The sequence below is a fragment of the Neomonachus schauinslandi genome, chromosome 4, assembly GCF_002201575.2.
Source record: "Neomonachus schauinslandi chromosome 4, ASM220157v2, whole genome shotgun sequence".
Lineage (NCBI taxonomy): Eukaryota > Metazoa > Chordata > Mammalia > Carnivora > Phocidae > Neomonachus > Neomonachus schauinslandi.
The window spans coordinates 39,491,025-39,514,033 of NC_058406.1; the positions used below are offsets into that span (position 1 = coordinate 39,491,025).

At 35.1% G+C, this 23,009-nt stretch overlaps 1 protein-coding gene across 3 annotated transcripts in view; it reads right to left on the reverse strand.

Annotated features, from left to right (window-relative positions):
* Nucleotides 1–23,009, reverse strand: part of FAF1 (Fas associated factor 1) — a 500,302-nt gene that overhangs the window by 315,698 nt on the left and 161,595 nt on the right. For all 3 annotated transcript variants that reach the window (XM_021684282.2, XM_044914506.1, XM_044914505.1), the window contains exon 4: nucleotides 19,723–19,925. In XM_021684282.2, coding sequence (XP_021539957.1) covers nucleotides 19,723–19,925 — 203 coding nt within the window. The remainder of the gene's footprint in view (nucleotides 1–19,722; nucleotides 19,926–23,009) is intronic.

The following is a 23,009-nucleotide window of genomic DNA, read 5'->3' on the forward strand; positions in this document are numbered from 1 at the left end:
TGGATTTTTTTTTGTTGGTGAGTTGTAGTTCTTTATATATTCTGGATACTAAACCCTTATCAGATACATGATTTGCAAGTATTTTCTACCATTCTGTAGGTTGCCTTTTCATTCTGTAGATAGAATCCTTGATGCACACAAGTTTTTAATTTTGATGAAGTCTAGTTCACTTATTTTTTCTCTTCTTCCTGTGCTTCTGGTATCACATACAAGAAATCATTGTCAAACCCAATTTCATGAAGCTTTTCCCTTATATTTTGTTACAAGAGTTTTAGAGTTTGAGCTCTTATGTTTAGGTCTTTGAGATTTTTTTTTAATATCACAAATTGCTGGCAATAATAAACTAATATACTACTGATGGCAATTTAAACTAGTAAGACTTCCCTAAAGAGTAATTTGGTAGAATATGCCTAAAACTTCAAAAATGGGTGTGCCGTTTCATGTAGAATTGCACCTCTAGGCATCTATATTAAGAAAAATAACCACAGAGGTTCAACAAAGTTCACTGCAGTATATTATACTAAAAGATCAGGAATAGAGGGGAACTCAAACAGCAAAAAGGAAGTGGTCCAATAAATCATAGTACAGGCTTTTAAAACTATACTTCAAGAGTATTTTATAACATGGAAAATGATCATGATACAATACTACAAGTGAAAAAAGATTATGAAGCATTAAATATAATCTATCTCAATTTTGTAAAATATATATTTATACAATAGACATAGAATGAAACTGGAACTAAATGCAACAAAATGTTAACTGTAGTTAAATGTAGAATTATTGACAATTTCTACTTTTTTCATATTTTGTCTGTTTCAAAAATTTTCTACCATGAACACTGGAGCAGGAATGCAAAGGAAATGAAGTATTTATAAACAGAAACAATTCCTATCCCAGGACTCAATAAAAAGAGGGTAAACAAAGCAACTAATATCTACTGAAAGGCTTTCTTCTAGTGACAGATTTTAACCATGTATATTGAGTAGCATAGGGAACTCATTACAGATTTTAGCAAGAAAGTCTAGCAAAGAATTGAATGGGGAACAGAAAAGATAAAACCTATTAGCAGAGGACACTAAAACAGCAAGATAAGAATAGTGAATAAAGCATAAACTGCCTGTGTTGATAATGAAAAAGGTGATGCACAAGACAGAAACCTGTGAAAAAGACTCTTTAGCATTGTTTCTCAAGATGTAGTTCTTGAATCAATTTCATCAGATTCACCTATGCTTTTTTTTTTTTTAAGACTTTATTTATTTGAAAGAGAGAGAGAGCGAGAGCAGGAACACAGCGGGGGAGTGGGAGAGGGAGAAGCAGGCTTCCCGCCAAGCAGGGAGCCCAATGCGGGGCTCGATCCCAGGACCCCGGGATCATGACCTGTGCCGAAGGCAGACGCTTAACGACTGAGCCCACCCAGGCGTCCTATGCTGTTTGTTTTTAAAAATGCAGATTTGTGGGCTCTACTCCATTACAGAGTTAGAATCTATATCTATGGGATTCAGCCCAGGATTTAAACATTTAATCAGCCCCTCAACTCTCTCTGTAGTTGACTTTTGTGCACACAAAATTAGAAACACTCCTGTGAAATTTAGCAACTTGTAGAACCTGAGAATGAGAGGGATGGACGAATAAAAGAAATGGCTTAGTTTTCAAGCATGTTGGTAATCAGTTCCATGTTGCTATGGGCTCTCCATTTTCTGTGGCAAACAACATGGACGCTTCCTTTCTAGTTTAACTTAATAATCACTTCTGCCTAAAGGTAGCTTTCTGCCATACTATGCAACTGCTTAATTTGTCCTCTTGGGATTGTATTTTTTTAATGTCTCAAGCTGCTCACATTAAAGAGCTTAAAACATTTTAATGTCAAGCCTATCCTTAAGAGCTAGAAGAGTAACTGGGACACAGTAGGTACACAATGAAATGAGAAATGGGTGCTTATAAGGGAAGGAAAACTGTAAGGCTAGAAATGTAGGATAAGATCAGATGGGAAAGGGTATATATATGCCAAGTTAATCAGCTTGAACTTATCCTAAAAGGGTGCAGTTTGATGAAATGAGATTTGACAAATGTATACCCCTGTGAAACCACCACCACAGTCAAGATAAAGAACATTTCCATGACCGTGAAATGTTCCCTCATATTCCCCTTTACGGTCAATCCCCTCCCCTATCCCTAACTCCTAGCAACCACTAATCTGATTTCATTAACTAGTTTTGTTGCCTTTTCAGAAAGTTATATAAATGAAATTATATAGATTCCTTTTTATGTCTGGCTCCTTCCATTTAGTATAATATTTTGAGATTCATTCATTATTACCTGCATTGGTAGTTTATTCCTTGTTATTGCTAAGCAGAATTGCATTGCATGGTTGTACCACAGTTCATCAGTTGATGGACAATTTGAGATATTTCCAGCTTGGGGCCATTATGAATAAAGCTGCACTGAATATTCACGTACAAGTCTTTGTGGGGACATATTTTCATTTCTTTTGAGTAAATACCTAGAAATAGAATTTCTGGGTCATATGGTAAGTACATGTTTTAATTTATAAGATTCTACCAAAATTGTCTTCAAAAGTGTTCCTACCATTTTCCTTTCCTAACAGCAATATATGAAAGTTCCTTGCATCCTTGCCAGTCCTTTGTATTTAGGCTTTTAAATTTAGCCATTCTTTTTTTTTTTAAGATTTTATTTATTTGACAGACAGACAGCCAGAGAGGGAACACAAGCAGGGGGGGCAGGAGAGGGAGAAACAGCCTTCCCGCAGAGCAGGGAGCCTGATGCGGGGCTCGATCCCAGGACCCTGGGATCATGATCTGAGCTGAAGGCAGACGCTTAATGACTGAGCCACCCAAGCATCCCAATTTAGCCATTCTAACAGGTGTGTAGTTGTATCTCATTATGATTTTAGTTTGTATTTCCCTAATTACTAATGGCATTAAACACCTTTTCACATGATTACTTTCTACCTGTTTTCTTAGATGAAGTATCCATTAGAACCTCTTCCCCATTTTTTATTGGGTTTTTTCTTAAGATTGAGTTTTCAGAATTCTTCAGATATTCTGGATACAAGTCCTTTACAAGGTGTGTGTTTTGCAATTACTTTCTCCAAGTCTTCAGCTTATCATTTCATTTTCTTAAGAATGAATGTCTTTTAGGGTGCCTGGATGGCTCAGTCAGTTAAGCATCCAACTCTTGGTTTCGGATCAGGTGATGATCTTAGGGTCATGAGATCAAGCCCTGCATCAGGCTCCACACTCAGCAGGGAGTCTGCTTGAGATTCTCTGCCTCTCCCTCTGCCCCTCCCCCTGCTTGTGCAAGCTTTCTCTTTCTCTCAAGTAAATAAATTCTTTAAAAAAAAAAATAAGAATGAATGTCTTTCAAAGAGCAGTGTATACAAATTTTGATGAAGTTCAGTATTTTAATTTTTCTTTTAGAGTTTGTACTTTCTGTGTCCTATTTGGGGAAGAAACAATCTTTGCCTAACCCAAAGTCTCAAAGATTTTCTTTCACAAATTCTACAATTTCATCTCTTACACTTAGGTTTGTGAATTATTTGGGATTAATTTTGATATGTGGTGTAAGGGTTAAGTTGCTACTGCTAATGCTCTTGCTGCTTCCCTTTTTTTTTTTTTTTTTTTTGCATTTGGATGTCCAATTGTGCCAGCTCCATTTGTTAAAAAGACTATTCCTACAGAGTTGAATTATCTTGGCAAGTTGTAAAAAGCTGATCAGGTAAATGTAGGGTCTATTTCTGGACTCTCTACTCTGTCTCAATGACCTATTTGTCTATCTTTTTTGCAAAAAACATATTGTCATGGCTAATGTCTTACAATCAGTCTTAAAATTATGTGGTATGGAGATATCCAAGTTTGTTCTTTTTCAAAACTGTTTTAACTATTCTACACCATTTTCATTTTAATATAAACATTAGAATCAACTCATCATGGGATGCCTGGCTCAGTCGGTTAAGTGTCTGCCTTCAGCTCAGGTCATGATCCCACATCAGGCTCCTTGCTCAGCAGGAAGTCTGCTTCTCCCTCTGACTGACCCTCCCCTGCTTGTGTGCTCACTCATTCCCCTGACAAATAAATAAAATCTTTAAAGAAAGAATCAACTCATCAATATATCAATATCTTTTATTTTTAAAAAGCTGGAATTTTTATTGGAATTACACTGATTTTCCAGATTAATGTGAGGAAAAGTGACATTTTAACACTATTGAGTCTTACAATTCATGAACATGATAATACTCCATTTATTTAGGTTTTTAATTTTTCTCAGCAATGTTTTATAGTTTTCAGTGTAAGGCCTTGCATATTCTTTGCTAAATTTATCCCTAAGTCTTTTTTTTAATGATATTATAAAAAAAGTATTTTTTTAAATTTTAATTTCCAATTGTTCATTGCACTGTAAAGAAGAATCATTGATTTTTATATACTGACTTTGTATCTTATGACTATGCTAAATTCAATTATTATTTCTAGTAGCTTTTTTGTAGATTCCTGGGGGTTTTCTACCTTGATTATTCTGTCATTTTCAAATGACAATGATGCTTTGAATGACAACGTTGAATAGAAGTGGTAGGAGTGAACATTCTTGCCTTGTTCTCAATCTTAGGGTGAAGGATTCAATCTTTCACCATTAAGTATGCTAAGTGTAGGATTTTTATAAATGTTTTTTATCAGGTTGAGGAATCTACTTTTATTTCTAATTTTGGAGAGTTTTTTTTCAAATGGACACTGAATTTTGTTAAATGCTTTTTCTATATGTGATGAAATGATCATATGGTTTTTCTTTTTTAACCTGTTGATAAGGTACATGATAATTTTTTCAATCACAGGAGTGACATGATTATACTTATATTTTTGAGAGATCATTTAACATAAGTTGCAAATTACTCCTTATAAATTGATTATATCTATATCCTTCACTAGACTGTAAGTTTTGTGAAGACAAATACCATGTCTGTTTTCTTCTCCATTCTATACCTAGGCTTGAATACAGTGCCTGGATCAGAGTAGAAAATACTTATTGAGGGGTACCTGAGTGGCTCAGTTGGTTAAGCAACTGCCTTCAGCTCAGGTCATGATCCCAGGGTCCTGGGAATGAGCCCCAAGTCAGGCTCCCTGCTCAGCAGGAGAGTCTGCTTCTCCCCCTCCCCCTGCTCATGCTCTCTCTCTCACTCACTGTCTTTCAAATAAATAAATAAATAAATAAAATATTTTTAAAAAACAAAGAAAATACTTATTGAGTGAATAAACAAATGTGTAAACAAATACAAGTAGAGCAAGAACATGAAGGATCAGCTAGAATGAAGAAACACTAGAGGTAGAGAAAATAATTAGGAGGCTATCTAGTTGAGGGTTGGTTATTTCTGCAACAGAACAGTTAAGTGGCAAAGGATCTAATCTGATTAGGAAAAATAAAACAAACAAACAAAAATTTCAAGCTTTCTACATGCCTAAGAATCCTGGAGAAATTTTGGTTGATGTTAGTTTACATCCGGGTTTGAGTTATTGCAATGACCAAGCCAAGAAAAGAGGGCTAGGTAATTTGTTCTATTTTTCTTGGGTTATCACATATCCTTGAATTAACCTAAATCTTTATATTTTGGGACCAAGAATTAAATAAAGTATGGCTATGTCTCTTTAGTCCCCCCAAACTCAAACCTATTTTCCAAGTTTATAAAGAAGTTTCCAAACCAAATCTATCAGTGGGATAGTCTAACATCCTCTAATGGCATAAATGACTGAAAGGGAGAGAGGGTTGGGAGAAAAGTAGAGGGAAGAGGATCAACTCAAAAGTACAACAATCCTAAAATACCAAGATGCACTAAGTTTTTACAATAGATTGTTGGGTTGACAGAAGAGGTAATAACTAGCAATGCCATAAATCTTCCTATTGCTTTCTCTTCTCTAGACTCCAGCCCACTAAGATGATGAACAAGTTGGTCTTAGAAAAGTAAGTAGAACAGTCTGAACTAATCAGAAATTCAAGCCATACAGGAGTTAGGACTGTAGAAAAGGAAGTCCTAAGCAAGAAAACATTGTAAACTAGAAGAAAGGAAGAGGAACAAGATAAGATTTGGGGGGTTTTTTTGGGTAGGGGATAGAGGGACAGGGAGAGAGAATCTTAAGCAGTCTCCATACCCAGCACGGAGCCTGACCTGGAGCTCGATCTCATGATGCTGACATCATGACCTGAGCTGAATCAAGAGTCAGACGCTCAACCAAGTGAGCCACCAGGCACCCAATGGATAAGATATTTTTAACCTAAAAGTTTTAGTATTAGACCATCGCTAATCCCATTATTCCATAAAGGCATTCAACAAATATTTTATTAATGCCTACTATTGCCAAGCACCAGGCACAATATAAAAATAAGAAGAAATTATGTCTGTCTTTAAAGAACTCAGAGTGTAACAGAAAGACAGACTTGTTGAGAAACCATGAAACAATTGCTTTACAAAGATAAACAGAGTGAGCACAGGGCAGGAAGTAATACCAATCACCATCTCGCTGCGAGATTAGGTTCCAAAAACTAACACAGGTTACACTAATAGAAATGACATGCCTCTGGGGCACCTGGGTGACTCAGGCATCTGATTTCAGCTCAGGTCATGATCTTAGGGTCCTGGGATGAAGCCCTATGTTAGGCTCCGTGCTCAGCAAGGAGTCTGCTTGTCCCTCTGCTCCTCCCCTCCCCCGCTTCTGTTCTCTCTCTCTCTAATAAATAAATAAAATCTTAAAAAAAAAAAAAAAAGAAAGAAATGACATTCCTCACTCAAGGAAGAGGATAGATCAACTACGGTCTCTCAATCCAAGGTGGGCATTCATATGAGTGTCACATTGTATATGCAGCACTGACCTCCTAAAATGAATCACAGTTCTAAATTGGAAAAGAATCTGAAAGTGATGCCTCAGAAAATATGACTAACAACAACTAGGATCTACAGTACGTATTTTTTCAGTTTCATTAAGATATAATTGATATATTAGTTCAAGGTGTACAACATAATGATTTGATAATATGTGTATATTACAAAATAATTAGTACACTAAGTTTAGTTAACATCACTTACCTCACATAATTACAATTTTTTTCTTGTGATGAAAACTTTTAAAAGCTACTCTCTTTGCAAAATTTCAAATATAAATACAACACTGTTAACTACAATCACCATGCTTTATACGTTATATCCCCATAGAGTATGTATTTTAATTTTTTTTTAAAGATTTTATTTATTTATTTATTAGAGAACGAGCGAGAAAGAAACAGCATGAGAGGGGGGAGGGTCAGAGGGAGAAGCAGGCTCCCCGCCGAGCCGGGAGCCCGATGCGGGACTCGATCCCAGGACTCCGGGATCATGACCTGAGCCGAAGGCAGTCGCTCAACCGACTGAGCCACCCAGGCGCCCCTTTAATTTTTTTTTTTAAGATTTTATTATTTATTTGAGAGAGAGAGAGCACAAGCAGGGGGAGCAGCAGGCAGAGGGAGAGGGAGAAGCAGGCTCCCCGCTGAGCAGGGAGCCTGATGCCGGACTCGATCCCAGGACACTGAGATCATGACCTGAGCCAAAGGCAGACGCTTAACCATCTGCGCCATCCAGGCGTCCCTGTATTTTAATTTCAATACAACTCTGGGATGGTTGAATGAACTAAAGATGTTTAGCCCGAAGAAATGGGAGAAAAAAAGAGTACTGTCTTTTAATAGCTGAAGAATAGTCAAGAGAGAAAATATATGTACCTTGTGAGGTCTGTCTCTGAAAGAAGAGTGAGGTCAAAGGAATGGAGCTTACAGGTGGCAACTCAAAATAAGGAAAAACAAACACATGCAACTGATACCTCATTTTTTGCATGTGGTTGGTGTATAAAATGTTTTTATTTATAAAATTTTAGACAGAGTTGCTGAACAAATGAAGTAATGCCTTAAAATTAATAAGCATTCCACTGCTAAAAGTATTTAAGCATGCACGAGATGATCCTAAGACAAAAATGTGTAAAATACTGCTTAATTTGTGACCATGTGGACTAGACAGTTTTACAGATCCCTCCACAGTCATTATCTCCATGAACCAGTAAGTCACTTATTCTCTTTTGTCAGTTCTCACAACTATAAAGTGGGGATACAGTTTCTGGCTATCTCAAGGTAATGTGAAAATAATAAGTCAATGAGTATAAAAGAGCAGAGGTAGGAACTTAAGATAGGATCAGGGGAGGGAAGCATAGCATAAATCTGTCACTGGTGGAAAAGGAGAGGTTCCATTGAAGTGAACTGTTCAACTAACTGAAGACCACAACCCCAACTTCATGCTCAAGACTGCATATTCCTCATTATTCTGCCAGACACCCCATTATCATTCCTGCTTCTGTGCTTTCCTTATCTAGAATAAACTTCCTGACGACTACATCCACATAACATATTTTGATTCATATTTCATAAGTTGGTCCTCTGAAATCTTTCCTGACCACCCTCAACAGCCCTATTTATTCCCTTCTCTACTCCCAAGACACCAGTTAAAACTGAATCTTCCTTTTCATTATCCTCATAGCACTACCTACTTTCATAACAGAAATTATTTCATTAGAAAGATCATGAGTTCTAGATTCAGTTTAAGACTGAATTTGTGGGGCGCCTGGGTGGCTCAGTCGTTAAGCGTCTGCCTTCGGCTCAGGTCATGATCTCAGGGTCCTGGTATTGAGTCCCGCATCAGGCTCCCTGCTACACAGGAAGCTTGCTTCTCCCTCTCCCACTCTCCCTGCTTCTGTTCCCTCACTCACTGTGTCTCTCTCTGTCAAATAAATAAATAAAATCTTTAAAAAAAAAAAAAAGACTGAATTTATGATTTAGGAATTCTCTGAGCTTCAGTTTATTCATCTTTGAAACAGGGATAACAATGACTGCCTCACAGTATTGTTGTAAGTGTTGTATAGGAAACAAGTACAGTGAGCATAGTGGCTAGTGTACAACAGGTAATATGATTATACGTGTGTGTGTGTGTGTGTGTGTATCTGTATTAAAAATGAATAAAGGGACGTCTGGGTGGCTCAGTTGGTTAAGCGCCTGTCTTCGGCTCAGGTCATTATCCCAGTGTCCTGGGATCAAGTCCCACATCAGGCTCCTTGCTCAGCAGGATGCCTGTTTCTCCCTCTGTCTGCTGCTCCCCCTGCTTGTGCGCGCACGCTCACGCTCTCTCTCTGATAGATAGATAGATAGATAGATAGATAGATAGATAAATAAATAAATAAATAAATAAATAAATAAATAAATAAATCTTTTTTAAAAAAGTCATCTCAGAGTCTTTTGAAGGAAGATGATAGGGAATTATTAGAGGAAGAAGAGACTGAAAGATAAATGGTACAAAATAAGATGTTAGAAAACATGTCTATGTTTCTGATCTTCATTTCTTTGTTTTGAAGATAAGACAACAAAAAAAATGACATGAGCGATAAAAGTAGCTGAGGGAAAAATGATTTTAAAATAAAGCTTAAAGGCTTTTTATAAAATGGCAATCTTAAACTCTATACCAAACTGCTAACAGCAGGGACTTAAGAATGAGAGAAAGGAAAAATACCTCTCTATTAAAAAAAAAAAAAAAAAAAGATTGTTTTACTGAAAATACAGTATTTAGAAATGTGAAACTAGGTTAAAAAAAATTCCTAATGCATAAATAAAAATTAAGTATGCATATTAAGGCCCAATTTCAGATGCTGCTTATTTAGATAATGAAATGATCTTATAAATAATTTGGGGAGTGCACAATTGTTGGCATGGAGGCAATAAACATCAGTTTGCAGATGGACCAAAGAACAAAGCAACTAATGCACAACATTTGCAGACACCCCCTCCCCGCAAGTACAAGCTACGATCAGTCCTCTTGTTATTTCATGCCCACAACATCTGTATAAGACAAATAAGATTGCTAATCTTTCTCTTTTCACATGCACTAATAACAACAACAAAAACCACTTATAGGTGTTTATTATTCATAAAGGGTGGCTGAACATAGAGGGGTAAAGGCATATGCCAAAAATTACATACTTAATCTGAGTTACAGAGTCAAGACTGGAAACTAAGTTCATAGATTGAAGAAAAAAACTAGTTTGAAATATCCTAAACTACTTTTTAGGCTCAAACTGCACTTGCTAAATGTTTTAACTCTTTCCATACTCAATCTGATTCATTTAAACTAAAATGTTAACCAATATAATAAAAGCAGTTTTAAGAAAGTAGATTAAAAACAGAAAATGAGGTAAATGGTTAAACTAATGACAGACCTATTTTTCTATTTTCCATTCCAGAAATGAAACTAAGGCTATGCTGAACAGACCCAGCAAAAGTAGATTTGCTGACAGCACTGATTCAACAAACTTTACTGAACAAATACCTGTATGTTAGGTTAAATCCAGTGCTATATATTATAGGCATTAAAATACACAATAATTCCTACCCTCAAGGTCATACTACTTCACACTAGATAGTATTTTATAGAAAAAAGTGTCTTAAAATAATTCTTAAAATTTATTCAAGATACGAAAACCCAGATGGATTCTGTAATAAAACAAAACTGCAGAAATAAACAAATAATTAATTAAATAACACATTAAAAATATTAACAGACCAATAAAATTACCACTAGGTGTCACTGTGATATAAAGTTGTTGGCTGCCTTCAGGCTTGCTTTATACATTGTTGAGTCTTCTGATAATAACATGGAAAACTGGATCTTATTTAGCATCTCTCTGCATTTTAATATTTATACATACACAGAAAAAATAGTATTTATCCAATTCCTTAATAACAGTAAGCTGGTCTATATATATAAAGTATTTAACAATTATATTTCAGGTCACCTAAACTTTACTGAGTATATTTTTAAATTTCCCTATGGTAAATATTTTAATATACAAACAAATACATACATATGCTCATTTACTGAACCATTTACTTTCTCAGCAGATATTGCTCTGTGCTAACCACTGTGCTTGGAGAATTTAGAGAAGAATAAGACCTAGTCTCAGTTTGAGAAGTTAACATTCACAAAGGAAACCTGAAACACAAAGAAAGAGTAAGATGTTTTAAAATCAATGAATGAATCAACTTAACTATGTCCATGGAGGTCAGGAAAGGCTTCATAAAGGAGATATTTGTATGTAATATTAAAATATGAGTGTGAGTTTTCTAGAAAAACTAAAACAAGGAAGGGCAAATCAAATAGAATATAGGAAATAAGGAACCTCTGAAAGATGTATAAGAAGATTTACAGTCTAGAAACATCATTATAGGACAACTATGTAAAATACAGACTAGAAAAATAAAGAAACTGAAAGAACAGAAATTAGAGGAATTATGTTAATAATTCATGACAGAGATTAACTCCTGAAGTAACAGAGGTCATAAAAATAAAGGAAGGATTCACATAATATTGCTATAAAACTAACAGAACATAATCAACCAAATGCAGTGAAAGAAGAAAAAATTTTCCATCAAGTCCCAAATATCTCTGCACATAACTTCCACAGTGATGCATATTAACAAACTTAACAGTGAACACAGAGAAGATGCATGACATGATTCTTTGACTGGCATGCAATTCATAATAAAAGAATAACTATAATCGAGAACAAATAAAAAATTGGAATAATAAGAAGGAGAAGCTGTGTATTGTACAATAGCTGTATATAATTTCTTTTGAATCACATTTTATTTATATGTTTGTAACTATTTTAATTTTATTTGTTTTCAAACAGAATGATGACTTGACTTTCTACTCTACCATACTTGGGCACGAGTCTGCTTTTACAATGAATTATAAATCGAACAGATTAACAAATATGATTTCTGGAAATTCTATCACATGTTTTTATAACAAAGCTTTAAAATAGTTTCATAGATTATCCTCCAAATTCAGATAGACTTAAAGTATAACATTAACATATATCGTCCAGAGAAGCCAGCATTTCCGATCACCATCTTTGAAATAAGCAGGGATTTCACTCCAACTGAGTGAATCAATGAAAAGGGTGGTTTAAGTGATCCATTTACTTCCACCATATACCAAATATTACATCAACAAAAAAAATCAGGTCACTCTGAAATGAGACACTGCTAACTACTCAGCCACATGCTACAAAACAGCAGTTAGAATTTATTTAGTATAAGATTTCTTTCCTGTTTTTTTTTAAATGGATAAAAATCTGAGACAATATTAAGTAAAAGAAAAAGTGTGATATGGTACCGAATTCTTTCCCCTATAATAAATATATTCATCACTAAACTAGGAAGTAAAAGCCTAGTAAAACCCTATATAAGGGGTTCCCTACTAACACACCAAGGATGCCTTAGCAATATTATTGAAAATCTATATGAACAATAAGCAAGGTCAATTCTGACTAATTACTATTGTAATTTGTAATTGTAGAACTATTTTTCAAACATCAGTAGATGGGTTTTGGTAATTTTAAAAGTATAAATTCATTTAAAGATCAACAAAGAGAACGAAACTTATAAAAAAAGAACCAAGCATATTTTGGAGCTGAAGAATATAATAACTGAATTGAAAAGTCACTAAAGGGGCTCAACAACACACTTATCAACCAGAAGAAAGAATATGTGAACTTGAAGACAAGTCTTTTGAAATTACCCAGTCAGAAGAGAAAAAAGAAAAAAGCAAGAGAAAGAGTGAAAAAAGCCAGAGGACTAATGGGAAACCATTAAAGGACCAATATATGCATTTTGGGAAGTGCAGAAAATAAGACCAAGGGGCAGAAGGCTTATCTGAAGAAATAATGGTGAACACTTCCCAAATCTGGGGTAGGAAATAGACATCCAGATTCATGAAGCATAAAGGATCCAAAAAATAATAAATCCTAAAAAGTCCATACCAAAAGAAAACATTAAAATCAAATTGTCAAATTAAAGGACAAAAAGGAATTTGAAAGCAACAAGTGAAAAGCTCATCACGTAAAGGGAGCCCCCAGTATCAGCAGATTTCTAACTGAAACTTTGCAGGCCAGAGGGGATAGAGTAATATATTAAAAGTGCTGAAAGAAAAAAACAACCAAACAAGAATACTATGTCCAGGAAAACTGTTCTTCATATATTAAGGAGAAATAAAGACTTTCTCCAGATAAACAAAAGCTGAGAAAGTTCAACACTGCCTTATAAGAAATGCTAAGGAGAGTACTCCAGTTGTAACAAAAGGATACTAGATAGCAACACAGGAGTATAAAGCTGTTAATGGTAAATATATAGACAACTACAAAACATTCTAGACAAGTACAGAATACTGTAACAGTAATGATTAATCACTTAATCTGGTATAGAAGTTAAAAGACAAAAGCATACAAAATAAGTATAACTATAAATTGTTAATGGTACATAATATGAAAGGATTTAATTTGTGATATTAATAACGAAGGGAGGGGATAAAGACTCGTTTTATAGATGACTGAAGTTATTAGGTTAAAATAGATTATTAAAACTATGTCTTATGTAAGCCCCATGATAACTACAAAGATAACAGCTAAAGAAGATTAGAAGATACAAAGAAAACAGCTATAGAAGATACACAAAAGAAAATGGAACAAGATCAAAGCATGACACTACAAAAAAAAATCAACAAACAAAGAAAGATGGCAAGAGAAAGAGGGAACAAAAGCTACAAGACAAAGGAAATAATCAACAAAATGGCAATAGTAAGTCCTTTCCTACCAGTAATTACTTTAAGTGTAAATGGATAAAACTCCCTAAACAAAAGACACAGACTAGCTGAAAGGATTTAAAAAAAAAGAAATCCAACTATATGGTATCTACAAGAGATTCACTTGAGATTCATGGACACACTGAATGAAAGTGGAAGGATAGAAAAAAATATTCTAGGCAAATAGTAACCAAAAGAGAGCATGGTGGCCATACTTATATTGACTAAATAGACTGTAAGTCAAAAACTTTCACAAGAGAGAAAAGACATTATATAACAATAAAAGAGTCAATTCACCAGGAAGATGTAACAATTATATACACATATGCACCCAACATCAAAGCACACAATATATGAAGCAAACAATGATAGTAGGGGATTTCAGTAATGGATAAAACTTCCACACAGAAGATCAATAAGCAAACACAGGACTTGAACAATATTGTAGACCAAATGGACCTAACAGACATATACAAAACATTACACTGAAAAGCAGCAAAATACACATATTTCTCAAACACACATGGAACATTCTCCAGGGTAGATGCCATGTTAGGTTGCAAATCAGTCTTTTTTTTTTTTTTTTAAGATTTTTTTTATTTATTATTTATTTGACAGAGAGAGGGACAGCACAAGCAGGGGGAGTAGCAGAGGGAGGAGAAGCAGGCTCCCCGCTGAGCAGGGAGCCTGATGTGGGGCTTGATCCCAGGACCCTGGGATCATGACCCGAGCCAAAGGCAGACACTTAACAGACTGAGCCACCCAGGCGCCCCAGGTTGTAAATCAGTCTTAATGAATTTAAGAAGAAAGAAACAGAAGGAAACTACTACAGATTTTTAGTTTCATTATAATATGGTAGGAAAACATTCCTGATATGATTTAAATCTTCTTAAATCTATTAAGACTTGTTTGTGACCTGGGGTACGTAGGTGGCTCAGTTGGTTAAGCATCAAACTATTGATTTTGGCTCAGGTCATGATCTCAGGGTCATGAGATCAAGCCCTGTGTGAGGCTCCACACTCAGCAGGGAGTCTGCTTGAGATTCTCTCCCTCTCCCACTCCCCCCAAGCTCTCTCTCTCAAATAAATAAATAAATCTTTAGGGGCGCTCAGGTGGCTCAGTTGGTTAATCAGCTGCCTTCGGCTTGGGTCATGATCCTCAAGTCCTGGGATCGACCCCCACATCAGGCTCCCTGTTCAGCAGGGAGTCTGCTTCTCCCTCTGCCCCTCCTCCTGCTCATGCTCTCTCTCTCTCTCTCAAATAAATAAATAAAAACCTTTAAAAGAAAATAAAAATAAATCTTTAAAAAAAAAAGAAAAAGATTTGTTTGTGACCAACATGTCATGTATCCTGGAAAATTCACAAATCTGTGGAAATTTAACAACTTATGCCTAAACAACCAAAAGATCAAAGAAAAAAATCAAAAGAGAAATTAAAAAACATCTAAAGACAAATGCAAACAAAAATACAACATACCAAAAATTCAGGGATGTAGGAAAAGCAGGAAAGTTTACAGCAGTAAATGCCTATATTTAAAAAAAGAAGAAGAAAGATCTAACAAGCAACTTAACTTTACACCGCAACTAACTTTAAAAAAAGGAACAATCTAAGCCCAAAGTTAGAAGAAGGGAGGAAATAATAAAGATTAGAGCAGAAATTAAAAGAGAATAGAAAAATAATTTTAAAAAATCAGCAACACTGAGAGTTGATATTAGAAAAGATCAAGAAAACTGATATAAAATATATATATAAAAAAATTTTAAAAAATATATAAAAAAAAAGAAAACTGATAAACTTTTAGCCTAAACTAAAAAAAAAAAGAAGACTCAGTAAAAGCAGAAAGGAAAAAGGAGACATTACAACTGATGTCACAGAAATAAATATGAATATAGACACTACTATATACAATTATATGCCAACAAATGGGATAACCTAGTAGAAATGGGTAAATTCATAGAAACATATAACCTACAAAGACTGAATCCAAAGAAACAGAAAATCTAAACAAATCTATAACTAGAAAAGAGACTGAATCAGTAATCAAAAACTTCCCAACAAAGAAAAAATCAGCACCAGATGGTTTCAATGGAGAATTCTACCAAACATCTAAGGAAAAATTAATGTCACTCTTTCTCAAACTCATCCCCAAAATCAGAGAGGAGGGAACACTTCCAAATTCATTTTATGAAGTCAACATTACCCTGATGCCAAAGCCAGGCAAAGACACTACAAGACAAGAATAAAAACTATAAGCCAACAACTGGATGAATACAGATGCAAAAATCCTCAACAAAATACTAGAAAACCAAATTCAACAGCACATTAGAGGGCTCATACACCATAACCAAATGACATTCATGCATGTGATGAAAAGATGGTTCAACATATGGAAATCAATCAACGTGATACACCATATTAACAAAATGAAGGGAAAAATGTTACATGATCATCTCAATAGATGCAGAAAAAGCATCTGACAAAATTCAACACCATTTCATGATAAAAAATATGCAAGCTAGAAACAGAAGAAAATTACTGCAACCTAATAAAGGCTATATATGAACTGTCTACAGCTAGTATCATACTCAGTGGTGAAAACTAAAATCTTTTCCTCTAAAGATCATGAACGATGCAAGAATGCCCATTGTTGCCACCTCTATTCATCAGAGTATCTGAAGTCCTAGCCAGAGCAATTAGGCAATAAAAAGAAATAAAAGGCATCCAAATCAGAAAGCAAGAAATAAAATTATCTGTTTCTAGATGATATTATACATAGAAAACCCTAAAGATTCTATTAAAAAAAAAAACCCTGCTAGAACTAATAAACAAATTTAGCAAAGTTATAAGATATAAAATTAACATACAAAAAGTAGTTATATTTCTCTAACACTAACATCAAATAATCTAAAAAGGAAACTAATAAAACAATCTCATTTACAATACCAACAAAAAGAATAAAACACACAGGAATCAACTTAACCAAGGAAGCAAAAGATTTGTACAATGAAAACAATAAAACAATGTTGAAAGAAAGTACAGAAGAAACAAATGAAAAGACATCACATGTTCAATGGATTGAAAGACTTAATATTGTTAAAATATCCATACCATCCAAAGCAACCTACAGATTCAGTGTGATCCCTATCAAAATCCCAATGGCATCTTTGCAGACATTTTTGCAGAAAACAATGTTAAAATTCATAAGGAACCACAAAGGACCCTATATAGCCAAAACAGTCTCGAGAAAGAGAAATGAAGCTGGGGGCCTCATACCTCCTGAATTCAAAACATTTTACGAAGTAATCAAGACAGTAGGTACTGGCATAAAGAAAAACATATAGACCAATGGAACAGAATAGTGAGCCCAGAAATTAATCCATGCATATGGGTCAAATGATTTGACCAAAGTGCCAATTCTACACAATGGAGAAAGGACAGTCTTTTTAACAAATGGTGTGGGGAAAACTGGATATCTACATGCAAAAGAGTGTAATTGGACCTTCATCTTGTTCCATATACAGAAATTAACTCAAAATTGTTTAAAGACTTAAACATAAGATCTGAAACCCTAAAACTCATAGAAGAAAATATAAAGCAAAAGCTTCATACATGGGTCTTGGCAATGATTTCATGGATATGACACCAGAAGCAAAGACAACAAAAGTAAAATAGACAAGTGGGACTAGATTAAACTAAAAAGCTTTTGTGCAACAAAGGAAACAATCAACGAGACTGTAAAGGAGAAAATATTTGCAAAGCATATATTTGACAAGGAGTTGATATTCAAAATATATAAAGAAATCCTACAATTCAAAAGCAAAAAAGTAAATAACCTGATTTAAAGATGGGCAAAGGCCCTGAATAAGCATTTCTCTAAAGAAGACATACAAATAACCAATAAGTATATGAGAAGATGCTCAACATCACTAATCATCATGGAAATCCAAACCAAAACCACGATGAGATATCACCTCATACCTGTTAAGAAGACCATTATAAATCAAAAACAAAACAGAAAATAGCAAGTGATGGCAAAGATATGGAGAAATTGGAACCCTTATGCATTTTATATTGGTGGGAATGTTAAAATGGTGCACCCATTATGGAAAACAGTATGGACATTCCTCAAAAAATTAAAAATAGAACCACATATGATCCAACAATTCCACTTTTGGGTATTTATCCAAAAAAAACTGAAAGCAGAATCTTGAGATACTTGCAATCCCATGTTCACTGTAGCATTCACAATATCCAAGAGGTGAAAACAACCTAAATGTCCACAGACGGGTGAATGGATAAAGAAAATGTAGTATATACATATAATGGATTATTATTCAACATTAAAAAAAAGAAAGAAAATCCTGTAATATGCTACAACATGGATGAAACTTGAGGATATCATACTAAGTGAAATAAGCCAGACACAGAAAGACAAATACTGTATGACTCCACTTATATGATATATTTAAAGTAGTCAAACTCATCTAAGCAGAAAGTAGAAGGATGGATGTCAGGGGTTGGTGGAAGGGGAAAATAGGGAGTTGCTATTTGATGTTTCAAATTTTCAAATTTCAAAGTTTCAATTACGTAAGATGAACAAGTTCTAAAGATCTGCTGTACAACAATGTGCATATAGTTAACAACTGTACATTTAAAAATTGTACATTTAAAAACGCATTAAAAGGATAGATACATTATGTGCTTTTTTAACCACAATTTGGGGTGGGGGAAGGAATATACAGGGGGCATGGGAATGAGCATGGGAAAAAATGAATGAAGTAAAGAAATCTGGGCAGAAGAAGGTACATGTACAAAGGCCTTGAGTGGGCTAATAACCTATTCAAGGAACTGAAACAAGTCCAAAACAATTTAGGCATGGTGAGCAAGGATGAAAAGTGGTAACAGATGAAAACCAGAGATGTAGCAGGAGCCTGATCAAGCAGGGACTTACAGGCCATGGTGAAAGATTTTAATTTTATCCTAAACCAATGGAAAGTTTCTAAATGGCTTTAAGTAAGGGAATAACAATCTGATTAGTGTTTGAGAATGATCAATCTTTTAACAATTTTGCTTTTCTCTGCAGTATACCTCTTCTTCTTTTTTTTTTAAATAGGCTCCACACCCAACTGGAGCCCAGCACAGGGCTTGTACTCACAGTCCTGAGATCAAGACCTGGGCTGAGATCAAGAGTTGAATGCTTAACCTACTAAGCCACCCAAGTGCCCTCAATTAAAAAATTAAATAAAATTAGGCAAGAATCTTCCTTAAAAAAACAAAGGCAAAATTTCAGAAATATCTGGAATTTAGATTTAAGGCAAAATTCCATTAATGGGTCAAGTAATCTGAATCAAATATGAATTCAACATAGTTTCTCTATAGAAAAAAGGGGCACCTGGGTGGCTCAGTCGGTTAAGCGTCTGCCTTCGGCTCAGGTCATGATCCCAGGGTTCTGGGATCGAGCCCCGCATGGGGCTCCCTGCTCAGTGGGAAGCCTGCTTCTCCCTCCCCCACTCCCCCTGCTTGTGTTCCTCTCTCGCTATCTCTCTATCATATAAATAAGTAAAATCTTAAAAAAAGAAAAAGCAAAGAAAAGAAAGGAATCGGGTAAAATCTGTCCAATAATGGCAGTCATACACTTAAGTTTCCTTTGAAAGGATAGTATTGAAGCACTTATTCAACTTTTTTCTGATCTCTCATTAACCATAGCATGAAAATAGAATGAATTTCAGCGATAAAGTATAATACACAATATACTTAAAAGTTTGATTTGCATCTGCCCTAAAAGAGCATCTTATACCATTCCATATAAGTGGAACAAAAATTATTTTCAAACTTGCCTCAGTATCAACACAGTATTTTAAAATGCAGCATAATTACCTGTATGGAAAATATCAGTTTCAATTTGCCTTTTTTCCCTTCTTATTGGCAGTCAACTCAAAAGAAAAGAATATAAACTAAAGGTTTACCTAATAAATTGTTTATTTATGAAGGCTTTATGCTAGGAAAAACCTTACCAACAGTACAGCTGTCTTCAAGTACCACATCAACATTTCTGTCTCTGTACTCAACCCTGAAGTCCAGCATCCGAGGTTGCCGTTCTACAATTTGCCTAGATGGCATTACAGGTCGAAATGCCGAAGAGGAAGAGGAAGCAGGAACTGAAGCTGGGTGACTTGGATCAAATGCAGGTCCTGGTATAGTCTCACCTCCATAGTCACTGAAATATTGACATAGAAAGAAAGATTATCATCAACCAAATCATTGCAGATTACCACTAAGGACCCATTCCATATTTGGCTTGTGTTGGTCTTCCAATCAAATTTACCTACCTGTGCATCAAGGCCTAACTAAAGTTTTACTTCCTCCATAAAATCTTTCCTAGTGACTGAAAGCCAAATTACTCTCCCTCCCATCCCTGCCTCTCTATGTCTATTAGCAGTATCATACATATAATTCAGCATTTAATCAGAGTTTTGCCTTATGTTGTTATAATGTTAGTAAAACATTAATTTTGAATTAAGAACAGTGTCTTCTTCATTCACTTTCATTTGCTTACTGAAACATTATTTGATTAACTCTACTTTCCAAAAAACTCAGAAATTTACCATCCTTAAACCTCCATTCTATCATACTGCTCAGTCTTAAAAGATAATTTTTTTCCTGCTTTGCATAGAAAACAGATGCCATCAAGATGAAATTCCCTTACTTTTTTGACATCAAATCCACAAACTAACCCGCATATGTACTCTTTTTCTCTTTCTATAAAACAGAGGCAACATCATTCTAAAACCACCTTCTAATTAGCTTTACATTATGGTATGCTTTTCCTTTCCAGTATCTTCAACATCTCCTTCTCTTCTGGATTCTTCTTAATAACATTTAAACATGTTTAAGTCTTAAAAAATAAAAATAAAATCTTTGTTCTGCTCACTTAATAGTTATCTCATTTCTAAAATGGGAAAATTAATTATATTTGTAGGGATTAAATCAGGTATTTACATGAAAAGCTTAGCACACTGCCTGGTACCTAGTAAGATCTCAAACATCAAACTCAGTATATCCAAAGTTTAACTCATTAATGTTTCCCCAAGCCTGATCCTCCCTCCGTTGTTCCTCATACTAGCTACCCAAGCCAGAAACTTCCGGCATTATCCTTGATACCTTCTTCTCTCGCAACTCCCATATCTAGTCAGTCCTTTCAATTTTACCTCCTAAATATCTTTTACTTAAGTCATCCACCTTTCCCCTTTGAAGCTGACACCCTAGCGCAAGCCACAAGCACCTCTTACATGGACTGATGGAACAGCCTCCTAACTAATCTCTCTGAAGGTTCCTTTGCTCCCCTGCATGTCATTCCTTACCACCACAAAAATGAAATTATAGAAATGTCTTCATGACATTTTCTTCAATATTCCCCTCTGCTCTTCATACAGAGCTAAAGAGGCATATAAGCCCCTAGATGATCCAAATCCTATCTACCTCCCCATCCTTAGCTTGTGCTAAGCTATCTCCAATCTCTCTTTTAACAGCCATTAACAGCCTTTCATTTCTTCTGTCTCACCTTGATCCTTCCCATTTCATAGGGGAACACAGACTATTCCTTCAAAGAATATTCTTTCTTTCCCATCTCATCCCAATATTCTATCTTTCTTCTAGCTAATTATATTTACCCTTCATATCTAAGATTGAATCTTTTTCAACTCAGAGCATGTTTTACTACCTCAGACTGGTTCTAATTCCTCACCACTACCAATTATAATTGGTATTAATCATTTGACATTTAGGACCCCCCAGAGAATATAAGTTCCACAAGGGCAAAGTTCACATTTGTGTTTTTAATGGCTGTATCCTCTGCCTGGAGCTCAAGATTTTACAGAGAAAGTACTTAAATATTTAACAAACTAACGAGTAAAGGAATAATTATTAAAGAATTTGGCTTTTCTCTCACTTAATTTACATATATAGTCACTTTTTTTCCCCTCACTGGGAGGAGTAAGGAAGAAGAGAATATAAGGAATGCTTCCACTGAAACATCATTTTGTATATATGTTCCACCACCACCAAACTACAAGCTCATTTCTAAAACATCTTTTTTCTCACCCTAAATTTACGGGAAAACAACAGATTGGGAACCTGAACAAGAACAACAAAAACAAGAACGACCAAAAACACACAAATAAGCACTACTGATACCAACAAGCCAGGAAAAAATATTTACATTTACTTCACACTATTGCTCTGATTAGTGTTTACCAAATTTAGATTACAAAATTGATTTTTGTGAGTTGTGATCGTCTTTTAAAGAATAGAATAGGATAGGATAGGATAGGATACAAATGATCAGTACAAGGCACTTAATAATTAGGACCAAGTATTGTTTCCCAAAACTTTTGATTCTGATACATATTTGCATATGTGTGTTTTGGATTCCAGGTATTTCTCATTGTACGTCATAGCCAAGAAAGTGTGAAAATGATGAGAGTTCAGATACTCTAGTAATCACTGATCCAAAGACAAAAACCTACACTTTCTCCCAGTTGTTAAGATTCAAGAAAAGTAATCTTAGAAGTAAGAGATGGAAAAGAAAATGTCCAAAGCAGGAAAGACTATCACTATTGGAATCCAAAGTGAGTATCTATGAAGAGAATGTGTGCAATATTTCTTATCTCTCAATTTTGTCACAACTTCTCAGAACCTCAGAAAAACAGCTAAAGTTAATAGGCTGGTCCCTGACTTACTGTTTTCTTAACTACAAATTCATCCTTCTGTAGTCTATTGTGTGATGCTGGGGCTAGCATTCTGCAAAATTCTATTTGTCCTTTGGCATGATTCCCCAATAGATTCTGCAAATAGGGGATACTATTAGATAGAGATCATGTTACGAGGAGAGGAGGAAAGCCTTCCTTCTTCCTATTTGCATATACGTCTATCAGTATCATCCTGTAGCTTTCAGTCCCCTGGCTTTTTTCAGTATTCATATAACCAGCTTCTTGACATCCCCTCAGACACCAATAACAGCTAGACAGTGTGCATTCCACAGCGGCCTGATCCTCACTCAGGTCCAAGGGACTCCTCGGAGCTTTAAAGTTCTGTTAATCCCTTTGACCTAGACCTAAGAGTGGTAACTTCCTGAAGCAGCTATTATACATAGGTTACTTCAGTTTTACTTTTTGCTCTTTTAGTCTTCCACACCTGTGTAACCAATCCTACACTAAACTTGAAATACCCAAAATTTTTTTTTGGTAATGGAGGTGTCCCAGAAACAGGATTCAGGAATTGGTTTGATTACGTCCTTGACCTT